Source organism: Oncorhynchus kisutch, linkage group LG8 (assembly GCF_002021735.2).
Source record: "Oncorhynchus kisutch isolate 150728-3 linkage group LG8, Okis_V2, whole genome shotgun sequence".
Classification (NCBI taxonomy): domain Eukaryota; kingdom Metazoa; phylum Chordata; class Actinopteri; order Salmoniformes; family Salmonidae; genus Oncorhynchus; species Oncorhynchus kisutch.
The window spans coordinates 4868006-4884888 of NC_034181.2; the positions used below are offsets into that span (position 1 = coordinate 4868006).

The 16883-nt window shown below is 43.9% G+C and overlaps 1 protein-coding gene across 1 annotated transcript in view; it reads left to right on the forward strand.

The window, feature by feature from the left end:
* The first annotated feature begins 12180 nt into the window (after positions 1-12180).
* ndufs4 (NADH:ubiquinone oxidoreductase subunit S4) overlaps positions 12181-16883 on the forward strand; it is a 41141-nt gene continuing 36438 nt past the window's right edge. Inside the window, exon 1 of the mRNA XM_020473078.2 lies at positions 12181-12342. Within this exon, the coding sequence (XP_020328667.1) occupies positions 12260-12342 (83 nt within the window). The 5' untranslated portion in view covers positions 12181-12259. The remainder of the gene's footprint in view (positions 12343-16883) is intronic.

Consider the following 16883-nt stretch of genomic DNA (forward strand, 5'->3'; position numbering starts at 1 on the left):
CACGTTTGTTTGTTTCTGACTCGTAAAGAAGACTGAAGATCTCACTGTCTTTGATATACAAACGTATTAGACATTTTTTTTTTAATCACTGACACCAAAACACCAAAAAAACGTATTTCACCAAAGAATTCAACACTGTGATATGCACTATACATTGATCTATATCTTGGGCCATTAAGAAATTACATTAACTACAAGCCCTATGAAATGTGTCCCCATAGACGTATTGAGTAACAACAGCTGATTCCAGAGTATTGTCTGTTGTTTATTGGTACAGTAATGCTATTTAAGGCAGAATGATCTCAAGTAGGAGTGCTGATCTGAGATCAGTTTATACTGTTAAGTCATAACTAATACGATCTTATGGACTGATCCTAGATCAGCACTCCTACCTAATCTGATACATGTGCCTAGATCAAACAGACACTTTGTTGTTTATATTATACTAAGAGGTGTGTCTGTAAGAGGTTGGTCCTAGCTAGCTGAACCATGGGGTTGATCCTAGCCAGCTGAATCATGGGGTTTGTCCTAGCCAGCTGAATCATGGGGTTTGTCCTAGTCAGCTGAATCATGGGGTTTGTCCTAGCCAGCTGAATCATGGGGTTTGTCCTAGCCAGCTGAACCATGGGGTTTGTCCTAGCCAGCTGAACCATGGGGTTGGTCCTAGCTAGCTGAACCATGGGGTTGATCCTAGCCAGCTGAATCATGGGGTTTGTCCTAGCCAGCTGAATCATGGGGTTGGTCCTAGCTAGCTGAACCATGGGGTTGATCCTAGCCAGCTGAATCATGGGGTTTGTCCTAGCCAGCTGAATCATGGGGTTTGTCCTAGCCAGCTGAACCATGGGGTTGATCCTAGCCAGCTGAACCATGGGGTTGATCCTAGCCAGCTGAATCATGGGGTTTGTCCTAGCCAGCTGAATCATGGGGTTGATCCTAGCCAGCTGAACCATGGGGTTGATCCTAGCCAGCTGAATCATGGGGTTGATCCTAGCCAGCTGAACCATGGGGTTGATCCTAGCCAGCTGAATCATGGGGTTTGTCCTAGCCAGCTGAATCATGGGGTTGGTCCTAGCTAGCTGAACCATGGGGTTGATCCTAGCCAGCTGAATCATGGGGTTTGTCCTAGCCAGCTGAATCATGGGGTTTGTCCTAGCCAGCTGAACCATGGGGTTGATCCTAGCCAGCTGAATCATGGGGTTTGTCCTAGCCAGCTGAATCATGGGGTTTGTCCTAGTCAGCTGAATCATGGGGTTTGTCCTAGCCAGCTGAATCATGGGGTTTGTCCTAGCCAGCTGAATCATGGGGTTTGTCCTAGTCAGCTGAATCATGGGGTTTGTCCTAGCCAGCTGAATCATGGGGTTGGTCCTAGCCAGCTGAATCATGGGGTTGATCCTAGCCAGCTGAATCATGGGGTTGATCCTAGCCAGCTGAATCATGGGGTTGATCCTAGCTAGCAAATTCATGGGGTTGATCCTAGCTAGCAAATTCATGGGGTTGATCCTAGCCAGCTGAATCATGGGGTTTGTCCTAGCCAGCTGAATCATGGGGTTGATCCTAGCCAGCTGAATCATGGGGTTGGTCCTAGCTAGCTGAACCATGGGGTTGGTCCTAGCTAGCTGAATCATGGGGTTGGTCCTAGCCAGCTGAATCATGGGGTTGATCCTAGCCAGCTGAATCATGGGGTTGATCCTAGCCAGCTGAATCATGGGGTTTGTCCTAGCCAGCTGAACCATGGGGTTGATCCTAGCCAGCTGAATCATGGGGTTTGTCCTAGCCAGCTGAATCATGGGGTTTGTCCTAGCCAGCTGAATCATGGGGTTTGTCCTAGCCAGCTGAATCATGGGGTTTGTCCTAGCCAGCTGAATCATGGGGTTTGTCCTAGCCAGCTGAATCATGGGGTTTGTCCTAGCCAGCTGAATCATGGGGTTTGTCCTAGCCAGCTGAATCATGGGGTTGATCCTAGCCAGCTGAATCATGGGGTTGGTCCTAGCTAGCAAATTCATGGGGTTTGTCCTAGCCAGCTGAATCATGGGGTTGATCCTAGCCAGCTGAATCATGGGGTTTGTCCTAGCCAGCTGAATCATGGGGTTGGTCCTAGCCAGCTGAATCATGGGGTTTGTCCTAGCCAGCTGAATCATGGGGTTTGTCCTAGCCAGCTGAATCATGGGGTTGATCCTAGCTAGCTGAACCATGGGGTTGATCCTAGCTAGCTGAACCATGGGGTTGGTCCTAGCTAGCAAATTCATGGGGTTGATCCTAGCTAGCAAATTCATGGGGTTGATCCTAGCCAGCTGAATCATGGGGTTGGTCCTAGCCAGCTGAATCATGGGGTTTGTCCTAGCCAGCTGAATCATGGGGTTTGTCCTAGCCAGCTGAATCATGGGGTTGATCCTAGCTAGCTGAACCATGGGGTTGGTCCTAGCTAGCTGAACCATGTGGTTGGTCCTAGCTAGCAAATTCATGGGGTTGATCCTAGCCAGCTGAATCATGGGGTTTGTCCTAGCCAGCTGAATCATGGGGTTGATCCTAGCCAGCTGAATCATGGGGTTGGTCCTAGCTAGCAAATTCATGGGGTTGATCCTAGCCAGCTGAATCATGGGGTTGATCCTAGCCAGCTGAATCATGGGGTTGATCCTAGCCAGCTGAATCATGGGGTTGGTCCTAGCTAGCAAATTCATGGGGTTTGTCCTAGCCAGCTGAATCATGGGGTTGATCCTAGCCAGCTGAATCATGGGGTTTGTCCTAGCCAGCTGAATCATGGGGTTGGTCCTAGCCAGCTGAATCATGGGGTTTGTCCTAGCCAGCTGAATCATGGGGTTTGTCCTAGCCAGCTGAATCATGGGGTTGATCCTAGCTAGCTGAACCATGGGGTTGATCCTAGCTAGCTGAACCATGGGGTTGGTCCTAGCTAGCAAATTCATGGGGTTGATCCTAGCTAGCAAATTCATGGGGTTGATCCTAGCCAGCTGAATCATGGGGTTGGTCCTAGCCAGCTGAATCATGGGGTTTGTCCTAGCCAGCTGAATCATGGGGTTTGTCCTAGCCAGCTGAATCATGGGGTTGATCCTAGCTAGCTGAACCATGGGGTTGGTCCTAGCTAGCTGAACCATGTGGTTGGTCCTAGCTAGCAAATTCATGGGGTTGATCCTAGCCAGCTGAATCATGGGGTTTGTCCTAGCCAGCTGAATCATGGGGTTTGTCCTAGCTAGCAAATTCATGGGGTTGATCCTAGCCAGCTGAATCATGGGGTTGGTCCTAGCTAGCTGAATCATGGGGTTGATCCTAGCTAGCAAATTCATGGGGTTGATCCTAGCCAGCTGAATCATGGGGTTGGTCCTAGCTAGCTGAATCATGGGGTTGATCCTAGCTAGCAAATTCATGGGGTTGATCCTAGCCAGCTGAATCATGGGGTTGATCCTAGCCAGCTGAATCATGGGGTTGGTCCTAGCCAGCTGAATCATGGGGTTTGTCCTAGTCAGCCGAATCATGGGGTTTGTCCTAGCCAGCTGAACCATGGGGTTTGTCCTAGCCAGCTGAATCATGGGGTTGATCCTAGCCATCCCAACCGTGAAGCGCGGCGGTGGCAGCTTCATGTTGTGGGGGTGCTTTGCTGCAGGAGGGACTGGTGCACTTCACAAAATAGATGGCATCATGAGGGAGAAAAATTATTAGGATATATTGAAGACACATCGTTCAGGAAGTCAAGACATCGTTCAGGAAGTTAAAGCTTGGCCGCAAATGGGTCTTCCAAATGGACAATGACCACAAGCATACTTCGGAAGTTGTGGCAAAATGGCTTAAGGACAACAAAGTCAAGGTATGATAATGGCCATCATAAAGCCCTGATCTCAATCCTGTAGAAAATGTGTGGGCAGAACAGAAAAAGCATGTGCGAGCAAGGAGGCCTACAAACCTGACTCTGTTACACCTGCTCTGTCAGGAGGAATGGGACAAAATTCATCCAACTTATTGTGGGAAGCTTGTGGAAGGCTACCTGAAACATTTGACTCTCAAGTTACACAATTTAAAGACAATGCTACCAAATACTAATTGAGAGTATGTAAACTTCTGACCCACTGGGAATGTGATGAAAGAAATAAAAGCTGAAATAAATAATTATCTCTACTATTATTCTGACATTTCACATTCTTAAAATAAAGTGGTGATCCTAACTGACCTAAGACGGGTAAGTTTTACCAGAATTAAATGTCAGGAATTGTGAAAAACTGAGTTTAAATGCATTTGGCTAAGGTGTATGTAATCTTCTGACTTCAACTGTGTGTGTATATATATATAGACATATATATATATAGTATATAATCAATAGTTTGGGGTCACTTAGAAATGTCCTTGTTTTTGAAAGAAAAGCAATTTTTTTGTCCATTAACATAACATCAAATTGATCAGAAATACAGTGTAGACATTGTTAATGTGGTAAATGACTATTGTAGCTGGAAACGGCTGATTCTTTATGGAATATCTACATAGGCGTACAGAGGCCCATTATCAGCAACCATCACTCCTGTGTTCCAATGGCACGTTGCGTTAGCTAATCCAAGTTTATCATTTTAAAAGGCTAATTAATCATTTGAAAACCCTTTTGAAATTATGTTCGCACAGCTGAAAACTGTCGTACTGATTAAAGAAGCAATAAAACTACACTTTTTTTTGACTATTTAAGTATCTGGAGCATCAGCATTTTGTGGGTTTGAATTCAGGCTCAAAATGGCCAGAAACATAGAACTTTCTTCCGAAATTTGTCAGTCTATTCTTGTTCTGAGAAATGAAAGCTATTCCATGTGAGAAATTGCCCAGAAACTGAAGATCACGTACAACACTGTGTACTACTCCCTTCACAGAACAGGGCAAACTGTCTCTAACCAGAATAGAAAGAGGAGTGGGAGGCCCCGGTGCACAACTGAGCAAGAGAACAAGTACATTAGAGTGTCTAGTTTGTAGTTTAGTAGTCTACTTTACTTACCGTAACTTCAGAAATCCCCAGAATGCCTCAGGCTGCCTTCACTACTTATTTTATTTGTGCAGTTCTGCTCTTACGTGGAGCAGTCATATTGATTGCCTTACACTTCAAGGCCAAGAAGTCTACACAATCTACTACCATTGTTTTCTCTGTAATCGAGCATTTCGGCTCGCATATCACATTACCATTCGGCTGAGGTTCCACTGGTCTCCTCGGAGCGGGGATTTTTTATTTTTATTTTATTTTATTTTACCTTTATTTAACCAGGCAAGTCAGTTAAGAACACATTATTATTTTCAATGACGGCCTGGGAACAGTGGGTTAACTGCCTGTTCAGGGGCAGAACGACAGATTTGTACCTTGTCAGCTCGGGGGTTTGAACTCACAACCTTCCGGTTACTAGTCCAACGCTCTAACCACTAGGCTACCCTGCCGCCCCACTAGCTGTCCATTAGCTGTTGTATCTGGAGCATTTTGAGCACTAGCTTTGTTATTCACTTCCTGAACAGCCTCAACATAGGATACATTGTTTGTAAAAACTTTGCTTTCTGTTGTACTTCACATCCTCCATATGCTGCACTATGTTCTCCGTCACAGTTACAACATTTACCTTTAGCACACATCCGTTGGCACCTAAAGCACCGAAATGGAGGCGGCACATACTCTCTAACAGGATAACTGAGTGATCCTACCCAATTCAGCAGATTCCCTTCAAATTGTAACAGAACAGTTCTTTCTGCTCTTCCTCCTTTCAGAGAAGCCTTAACTTCTTCCATTGTAATTTCCACTGGAGGCGGCACACATCCTCTCCGTTTAGACATAGCCCCGGGAATGTGACATTTCACCCGACCCCCCCCCACCCCACCACCCCATTGGGTGTGCAATGTCAAAAACATTCTTATGCTGGATTTGACTACTTGCAATGATCAGGACCTTCCCATAACCCATTGATATGGCACCCTTAATCCCTTAAACTTTCTTGCTGGCTCTGAGAACACTACCATAACTTTATAACCTTCTACTCTGACCTGTGTGTCTAGGGTGGTCCTTTTAAAAGTATACTCTCAGTACTACTCGTTGTTTCCCCAGCAGTATTCATCCCTCATTGTGATTTCTCTTAATCCCGATCCTCCTATTCTCAACAGGTGTAAATAGCTGATCATCACTGGTTTCATCATCATTATCTATTGTCCTAACGCTGCCCTCTGAATTGTCCGCCATGCCGACCCCCGTCACAGTACAGTTGTGCAACAAACAAACAGCTCGTTCCCACTTTTCGACCACCACCGACGATTAATTGGCTTCCTAGTCGTCGCCGTCTTCTTCTTCTTTAGGATTTGTTTTTGGCGGATCATGTCCAACTTTTAGGCGTATACACCACCACCTACTGTACTGGTGTGTGAGGCCATTCACGGCCATTCACGGCCATTCACGGCCATTCACGGCCATTCACGGCCATTCACGGCCATTCACGGCCTACCTACATTCTTAATACAAAACTGAGAAAAGGGAAAAAGGAACATTTCCTTGCCAACTATTAACCGTCTAAAAAAACACACCACCTTGTCCACTATGCAACCCTGTCTACTGCAGACCATCGGTCTGAGAGGACAGGAAACTACCACTCAACACCACCTTGTCCACTATGCAACCCTGTCTACTGCAGACCATCGGTCTGAGAGGACAGGAAACTACCACTCAACACCACCTTGTCCACTATGCAACCCTGTCTACTGCAGACCATCGGTCTGAGAGGACAGGAAACTACCACTCAACACCACCTTGTCCACTATGCAACCCTGTCTACTGCAGACCATCGGTCTGAGAGGACAGGAAACTACCACTCAACACCACCTTGTCCACTATGCAACCCTGTCTACTGCAGACCATCGGTCTGAGAGGACAGGAAACTACCACTCAACACCACCTTGTCCACTATGCAACCCTGTCTACTGCAGACCATCGGTCTGAGAGGACAGGAAACTACCACTCAACACCACCTTGTCCACTATGCAACCCTGTCTACTGCAGACCATCGGTCTGAGAGGACAGGAAACTACCACTCAACACCACCTTGTCCACTATGCAACCCTGTCTACTGCAGACCATCGGTCTGAGAGGACAGGAAACTACCACTCAACACCACCTTGTCCACTATGCAACCCTGTCTACTGCAGACCATCGGTCTGAGAGGACAGGAAACTACCACTCAACACCACCTTGTCCACTATGCAACCCTGTCTACTGCAGACCATCGGTCTGAGAGGACAGGAAATTACCACTCAACACCACCTTGTCCACTATGCAACCCTGTCTACTGCAGACCATCGGTCTGAGAGGACGGGAAACTACCACTCAACACCACCTTGTCCACTATGCAACCCTGTCTACTGCAGACCATCGGTCTGAGAGGACAGGAAACTACCACTCAACACCACCTTGTCCACTATGCAACCCTGTCTACTGCAGACCATCGGTCTGAGAGGACAGGAAACTACCACTCAACACCACCTTGTCCACTATGCAACCCTGTCTACTGCAGACCATCGGTCTGAGAGGACAGGAAACTACCACTCAACACCACCTTGTCCACTATGCAACCCTGTCTACTGCAGACCATCGGTCTGAGAGGACAGGAAACTACCACTCAACACCACCTTGTCCACTATGCAACCCTGTCTACTGCAGACCATCGGTCTGAGAGGACAGGAAACTACCACTCAACACCACCTTGTCCACTATGCAACCCTGTCTACTGCAGACCATCGGTCTGAGAGGACAGGAAACTACCACTCAACACCACCTTGTCCACTATGCAACCCTGTCTACTGCAGACCATCGGTCTGAGAGGACAGGAAACTACCACTCAACACCACCTTGTCCACTATGCAACCCTGTCTACTGCAGACCATCGGTCTGAGAGGACAGGAAACTACCACTCAACACCACCTTGTCCACTATGCAACCCTGTCTACTGCAGACCATCGGTCTGAGAGGACAGGAAACTACCACTCAACACCACCTTGTCCACTATGCAACCCTGTCTACTGCAGACCATCGGTCTGAGAGGACAGGAAACTACCACTCAACACCACCTTGTCCACTATGCAACCCTGTCTACTGCAGACCATCGGTCTGAGAGGACAGGAAACTACCACTCAACACCACCTTGTCCACTATGCAACCCTGTCTACTGCAGACCATCGGTCTGAGAGGACAGGAAACTACCACTCAACACCACCTTGTCCACTATGCAACCCTGTCTACTGCAGACCATCGGTCTGAGAGGACAGGAAACTACCACTCAACACCACCTTGTCCACTATGCAACCCTGTCTACTGCAGACCATCGGTCTGAGAGGACAGGAAACTACCACTCAACACCACCTTGTCCACTATGCAACCCTGTCTACTGCAGACCATCGGTCTGAGAGGACAGGAAACTACCACTCAACACCACCTTGTCCACTATGCAACCCTGTCTACTGCAGACCATCGGTCTGAGAGGACATGAAACTACCAGTTAACACCACCTTGTCCACTATGCAAACCTGTCTACTGCAGACCATCGGTCTGAGAGGACAGAAAACTACCACTCAACACCACCTTGTCCACTATGCAACCCTGTCTACTGCAGACCATCGGTCTGAGAGGACATGAAACTACCAGTTAACACCACCTTGTCCACTATGCAACCCTGTCTACTGCAGACCATCGGTCTGAGAGGACAGAAAAACTGCAAATTTTCTGCAGTAAATCCCCTCAATCACAAGTACTTCTCTGCCGCTTCCATCGCAACCTCCATTTTCTTTTGAATTCCAATCCATTTCTTCAGTATAATTGACAACCATGGCTATAAACGCTAAAAAGCTCACCTTACTGAAGAACATATTCTCCCTATCACTCTCTCTGGTCTCTGCCTACTCACAGGAATCCTCAAGATGATCCCTCACCCTGTATCCATCTTCCCCTATCATTTTTTTTTTTTTTTTACCTTTATTTTACTAGGCAAGTCAGTTAAGAACAAATTCTTATTTTCAATGACGGCCTAGGAACAGTGGGGTTAACTGCCTGTTCAAGGGCAGAACGACAGATTTTGTACCTTGTCAGCTCAGGGATTTGAACTTGCAACCTTTCGGTTACTAGTCCAATGCTCTAACCACTAGGCTACACTGCCGCCCCGCAAACATGCACAACTTTCTGTACTTTCTTCTTCTTTGTTGAGTTTTATGGTGAACTACACTTAAAAGGTGTGGGTGGGGGGGGTAAAACATTTACAAAAGAAAGGTAAACTCCCATACTGATCAATTTGATGTTAAAAAAAGTTGCTTTTCTTTCAAAAAACAAGGACATTTCTAAACTTTTGAACGGGTTTGGGGTCACTTAGAAATGTCCTTGTCTTTGAAAGAAAAGCACATTTTTTAGGGGTCCCTTAAAATACCATTAAATTGATCAGGTATACAAACACCGGATGCTGAACCAGAATTCAAATGATGATCAGGATAATAAATAGTATTGTGGTGTTCCTTACCGGACGTGGCGTGTATACAAGAAACATGGTTTAAACCTCAGATGGATTATATTATACCTGGGTTTGTCTCTGTGTGAAGTGATAGAAGGGAGTGTTCGGGGTGATGGGTGTGCTATATTTATCAAAGAAGGTGTAGCACATAGAGAGATTCATGGGTTTCAAAGAACATGAATGTGTGGCAGTGGAGATTTGTAGAGAAGTGGGGGGGAGGGAATATCACATTGTTTGATTACTATAGTCCTTGTAAGCCCATCTCTGTATCTGAATTAGACATCGTTGCAAAATCCATGTCACGCCCTGACCTTTGAGAGGCTTTTTATGTCTCTATTTTGGTTTGGTCAGGGTGTGATTTGGGTGGGCATTCTATGTTCTTTATTTCTATGTTTTGGCCGGGTATGGCTCTCAATCAGGGACAGCTGTCTATCGTTGTCTCTGATTGGGAATCATACTTAGGCAGCATTTTTTGCTACCTTATGTTGTGGGATGTTTTTATTTAAAAAAAAAAAAAATTGTTGTTAGCTCTGAGTAACCTTCAGAACATGAAGTTGTTTTGTTTGGATTAAATAAAGAATCATGAACACGCTGCACCTTGGTCCACTTCTTCCGACGAGCGTTACAATCCAGTTCAGGTGATAAAGAGATACAGTGGGGACCGAGAGACTGAAAAACAGCTTCTATCTCAAGGCCATCAGACTGTTAAACAGCCATCACCAACATTGAGTGACTGCTGCCAACATACTGACTCAACTCCAGCCACTTTAATAATGGAAAAATTGGTTTGTATCACTAGCCACTTTAAACAATGCCACTTAATATAATGTTTACATACCCTACATTACTCATCTCATATGTATATACTGTACTCTATACCATCTACTACATCTTGCCTACGCCGCTCGGCCATCGCTCATTCATATATCTTTATGTACATATTCTTTATCCCGTTACACTTGTGTGTATAAGGTAGTTGTGAAATTGTTAGGTTAGATTACTTGTTAGATATTACTGCATGGTCGGAACGAGAAGCACAAGCATTTCGCTACACTCTCATTAACATCTGCTAACCATGTGTATGTGACAAATAAAATGTGATTTGATTTGACATATGAATGCACATAACAGCCTGTGGGGCAGCAATACCACAGATACCAATGTGGCTGAAGACTTTATGGAGCGGAGGGGACTAGTTTGTATAAATGATGGTTAGGAGACACGGGTAAATGTGACTAGAAGTATATCTTCATGGTTAGATCTTACATTACATATTAAAGTTTGGACACAGCTGCTAATGCTAGTTAATTTTTTATTTTTTACTATTTTCTACATTGTAGAATAATAGCGAAGACATCAAAACTATGAAATAACACATATGGAATCATGTAGTAACCAAAATAGTGTTAAACAAATCAGAATATATTTTAAGGCAAAAAAATATATATATATAAAACCTTTTGCCTTGATGACAGCTTTGCACAATCTTGGCATTCTCTCAACCAGCTTCACCTGGAATGCTGAGGTGACCAGAGCTTTGGCAATGAAGGAAGTGATGTCAAAAGTATATTTTGATATTGATAAAGCATGTGATACAATGTGGCAAGAAGGTCTACTGATCGGATTATGGATTTAATGTTTGACCAAACCTTCCAGGTAAGGGTGGGATTGGAGTTATCAAGAGAATACGAGGTGGAAAATGGAACTCCACAGGGTAGTGCTATTAGTCCTATCTTATTCACGTTGATGAGTGACGATATCTTCGGGGATATCGGACAGGGTATAGGGGGCGGAGTTATATGCCGAATGAAGGTGCCCTTTAGAAAAGGGGAAGGAACATTCCTTATGTCATCGAGGAAATGCAAGGTGCTGTTGTAGCAGTAGAGGAATGGTCCTTATCAAGGTGTGTTTATTCCTGAGTTTGACGTTAATCTATGCATAAGAGTGACTAATGATTTATCTGCATATTCAACAGAATTGAATTGAGGAAGGAGCAACCAAGAAGAGTAGTAATGTGTTCAGACACGGCATTAGTTTTTTTGTGTAGTTTTAAGATCTGGAAAATCAGAAAGTGAGGATTTATGGGTAGAAATAATGATGATGTTCTTGGGGCTACAAAGGCATGGTATTGAAATTCAGTTCTGTTGGATACCAGCTCATACAGGAGTTAATGGATATTATATATTATATAGTAGATATTATATAGTAGATATTATATATTATATAGTAGATATTATATATTATATAGTAGATATTATATATTATATAGTATATATAATAGCAAAAAAGAGCAAGGCAAAATTCTATTATGGATATACACGTAGATGGGGACATCAAAACATTGATTCAGAAAAATGGGGTTAGATTGCTGGCAGAGACGATGGGAGGAAAGTAGTAAGGGCAGCAGGTAGTCTCATGGTTATTAGAGCATTGGGCCAGTAACCAAAAGGTTGCTAGATCAAATCGTTCTGCCCCTGAACTAGGCACTTTTAGTGGCACTGTTCCTAGGCCGTTATTGTAAATATGAATTCGTTCTTAACTGACTGACTGACTGGCCTGGTTAAATAAAATGTTAAAAAAAATACAATATAGTGGTATAGAAATCTCTCGACCGGCCCCATTCTCCAGAACAATAGGTGGCCCTGTATGCACCTGTCTGTTGGTTGCGATTCTTAGAAGAAGAAGAAGCCCAGCAGCAGCTCTTTTTGTTTAGTTTTGAACCTTCCCGTACTCCGTACATATTAGCTGTTGACAGAATCATGGCGTCCTCAATGTCACTTCTAGGTTTGGGACGGTGTTCCCTGCTAAATACAGCCACTAAAGTAATCCTGAATCCTGTCAGGTAATTATGTTTTTATTTTGCTACATTGCTATAGTCATATTTCTGTCGCACAACGAGTTTCTATTCTCCTATTCGTCATAACATGCCATTGTTAGCTAGTTTATGCCTGTGTCGTTGGTTTACTTTAGCTAGCTATTTAGCTTAGCACAAACAACAACACAAAAGTTACATTTCACGATGTGTTCTTGGGATATTTCTAGGTGATAATGAGTATGGATTGTTGTATTGGTTTTTGTGAAAGGCAGTGTAAGTAAGTCATAGCTAGTTAAGGAGTTAATCGCTAGTGTTAACGTTAGCTAGCTGCGTGTGTCCTTTAAATGTGTTAACTAGCTAGTTAGCAGCAAAGGCAGTACAGTATGAAGATGGGCAGAAATTGCTTCAACTATAAAATAAAAAAAAATCCGCGATCATGCTTGTATGCGATGTCATGTCGTCGTCGGCTGGCTAAATTCATACGCAGAATAAGGTAAGTCTCACACCGAGCTGTGCAGTCCGTCAAAAATCAATGTCACTCGTTACATATCAATGCCGCGTTCATATCAATGCCGCGTTCAGAAACAACTGCACTCGGAAATCTTCAACTTCTTACTTCAATGGGTTCAAGACAACTGGGAACTCAAAATAAAAACGAGTTCCGACTGGGAAAAAATAGCTTTGAATGGTTATCCAAGTCGGGAACTCGGGCCTCTATATATAGAGCTCCTACTTTATTTATTTTTACCGGAAGTAATTACTTTACCTCTTTATTTTTCCGACTTCCCAGTTGTCTTGAAAGCACCAAAATTATTTTGACGAAAATGAAAACCTGTCAGTTTGTAACTTTTCACAAAGTATGTATGCTACATACCTTCTACTATTAGTTCATTTTAGTATAGAATAAATGAACGGTATTCTTTCAGTTGACTGTCCTAAGCACTTTGCCTGTCCACTGGAAGTGGATGCTGTTGCTATGCAACCGCCTGTTAGCATAGCAAATTAATATCTAGACATTTTGACTTTGTGTGGGTTTGTCAATTCAATCTGGAGTGCCAGAGTGCGTTCTGGGTGTTTGTAAATTGTCAAGATGGTCCATTGGTAAATTCAGAGAGCGTTTCGCTATCGCCGTTCTGACCTCACAACGACAGTCAAGCACCCAAGCTAACTTACTAGCTACTTCCAGACACAAATGAGAGAACACCTCACTCTGACCATTTTACTCTGACCTCACTCTGACCCCCTCTATGTCCACCTCTTGAACATCAGACTCTGAGGCCTCATCTTCACTGTCACTTTCCAACCTTGAGGATGGCTCGTTGTCAGGCTCAAAAAGCCTCAAATTTATGAGACACGGTAGCGATGACACCATAGGCCTTGTTGATCTCTACACCAGACAGGATGCTCTTGCCAGCATACTTGGGGTCCAACATGTACGCTGTGTATGGGCTTCAGGCAGAAGTCTTCACGGTTTTTGATGTATTTCAGAACTGCAGTTCTGCAGGAGCAACAGTGAAGTGGGCAGGGCAGTACGGATTTATTATCTTACATCTGCAAGCAGAGTCTGAACATCAGACTGGCTGGCATTGTCTCCTTCAATCCATGCAATGGCTACTGCTATAGGTTTCAGGCTGCTTACCGCTCTCTCCCAAAATACATAATCTAGGAGGATCATCTTGATGTTGCTGTCCATATTGGCAGACTGAGATATGGCCATGTCTTGTAGACACTCCTTCCCCTCCAGGAGACTATTAAACATGATAACAACACCACTCCAACGGGTGTTGCTGGGCAGCTTCAATGTGGTGCTCTTATTCTTCTCACTTTGCTTGGTGAGGTAGATTGCTGCTATAACTTGATGACCCTTCACATACCTAACCATTTCCTTGGCTCTCTTGTAGAGTTGGGGAAATGTTTTCAGTGCCATGATGTCCTTGAGGAGCAGATTCAATGCATGAGCAGTACAGCCAATGGGTGTGATGTGAGGGTAGGACTCCTCCCACTTTAAACCAAGCAGCCTTCATGTTCACAGCATTGTCTGTCACCAGTGCAAATACCTTCTGTGGTCCAAGGTCATTGATGACTGCCTTCAGCTCATTTGGATTGTAGAGACCGGTGTGTCTGTTGTCTTTTGTGTCTGTGCTCTTGTAGACTGCTGGTTGAGGGGTGGAGATGTAGTTAATTATTCCTTGCCCACGAACATTCGACCACCCATCAGAGATGATTGCAATAGTATGCTTTCTCTATGATTTTCTGGACCTTCACTTGAGCTCTGAACTCTGCATCCAGCAAATGAGTAGATAAAGTTAGTAGATAAAGAATGTCTGGTTGGAGGGGTGTATGCTGGGCGAAGAACATTCAGAAATCTCTTCCAATACACTGCCTGTGAGCATCAGAGGTGAACCAGTTGCATACACCGCTCGAGCAAGACATTCATCAGCATTTCTCTCACTATGTTCCTCGATTGAGTCAAAAAACTTGATTCCAGGACACCATGAGCTGTTGCTATCGATAAGATGTCTGATTCATCATTTTCACCATGAATAGACGTAGAATTTTGTCAGAGGTTGCTTGTTGTGAACAAGTATGTTAGGACATCTACTTTGTGCATGACACACACTTTTTCCAATAATTGTTTACAAACAGATTATTTCACTTATACCTCTATCACAATTCCAGTGGGTCAGAAGTTTACATACACTAAGTTGACTGTGCCTTTAAACAGCTTGGAAAATTCCAGAAAATTATATCATGGCTTTAGAAGCTTCTGATAGGCTAATTGACATCATTTGAGTCAATTGGAGGTGTACCTGTGGATGTATTTCAAGGCCTACCTTCAATCTCAGTGCCGCTTAGCTTGACATCATGGGAAAATCAAAAGAAATCAGCCAAGACCTCAAATTTCTTTTTTGTAGACCTCCGCAAGTCTGGTTCATCCATTGGAGCAATTTTCAAATACCTGAAGGTACCAAGTTCATCTGTACAAACAATAGTACACAAGTATAAACACCATGGGAACACACAGCTGTCATACCGCTCAGGAAGGAGATGGGTTCTGTCTCCTAGAGATGAACGTACTTTGGTGCAAAAAGTGCAAATCAATCCCAGAACAACAGCGAAGGACCTTGTGAAGATGCTGGAGGAAACAGGTACAAAAGTATCAAAATCCACAGTAAAACGAGTCCTATATCGACATAACCTGAAAGGCCGCTCGGCAAGGAAGAAGCCACTGCTCCAAAACCGCCATTAAAAAAGCCAGACTACAGTTTGCAACTGCAAATGGGGACAAAGATCATACTTTTTGGTGAAATGTCCTCTGGTCTGATGAAACAAATGGAACTGTTTGGCCATAATGAACATAGTTATGTTTGGAGGAAAAAGGGGGAGGCTTGCAAGCTGAAGATCCATTTGCAAGCTGAAGACCAACCGTGAAGCACGGGGGTGGCAACATCATGTTGTCGGGGTGCTTTGCTGCAGGAGGGACTGGTCCACTTCACAAAATCGATGGCATCATGAGGCCATGAAAATTATGTGGATATATTGAAGCAAAATCTCATTACATCAGTCAGGAAGTTACACCTTGGTTGCAAATGGATCTTGCAAATGGACAATGACCCCAAGCAGACTTCCAAAGTTGTGGCAAAAAGGCTTAAGGACAACAAAGTCAAGGTATTGGAGTGGCCATCCCAAAGCCCTGACCTCAATCCTTTTGAAAATGTGTGGACAGAACTGAAAAAGCGTGTGCATGCAAGGAGGCCTACAAACCTGACTCAGTTACACCAGCTCTGTCAGGAGGAATGGACCAATATTCACTCAATTTATTGTGGGAAGGTTGTGGAAGGCTACCCGAAACATTTGCCCCAAGTTAAACAATTTAAAGGCAATGCTACCAAATTCTAATCTGACCCACTGGGAATGTGATGAAAGAAATAAAAGCTGAAATTAGTAATTCTCTCTACTATTATTCTGACATTTCACATTCTTAAAATAAAGTGGTGATCCTAACTGACCTAAGGACAGGGACTTTCTACTAGGATTAAATGTCAGGAATTGTGAAACTGAGTTTAAATGTATGTAAATTTACTGACACCGGCCATATTCAACTGGTGTTGAGCGCTCATAAATTGATGAGTTATTCTGCTCTCTGGCAGAGTCTCTGACTCTGCTCTCCGATGAGAGTGCTCTGAAATCAGTGTAGATTGCCAGAGCGAATTTACGAATGCATTACGACTATGCCGCTAAGCTAAGAATGACTTGAATAATCAATTCAATACACTTTGTGTCGTTAGATAGCATATAGTTAATATACTGGCAAGTTCGATGTATCAGTAGCCAACTAACGTTAGGTAGCTAGCTAACATACCGGTACATACTGTTATGATATGCGATTCGTAAGGACAGCGTAGCTAACAAATTGTCAGCCAACATAAGTCATTACTTTATTACATTGATCAACATTTTAACATTTGTCATAATTAGTTAAAGCTATGATTTTTGTGTCAGACTTCGGGCTGCATATTTTCTTCAAATCTGAAAATGTAGTGAAGCCATGCCCATTTTCGGGAAGA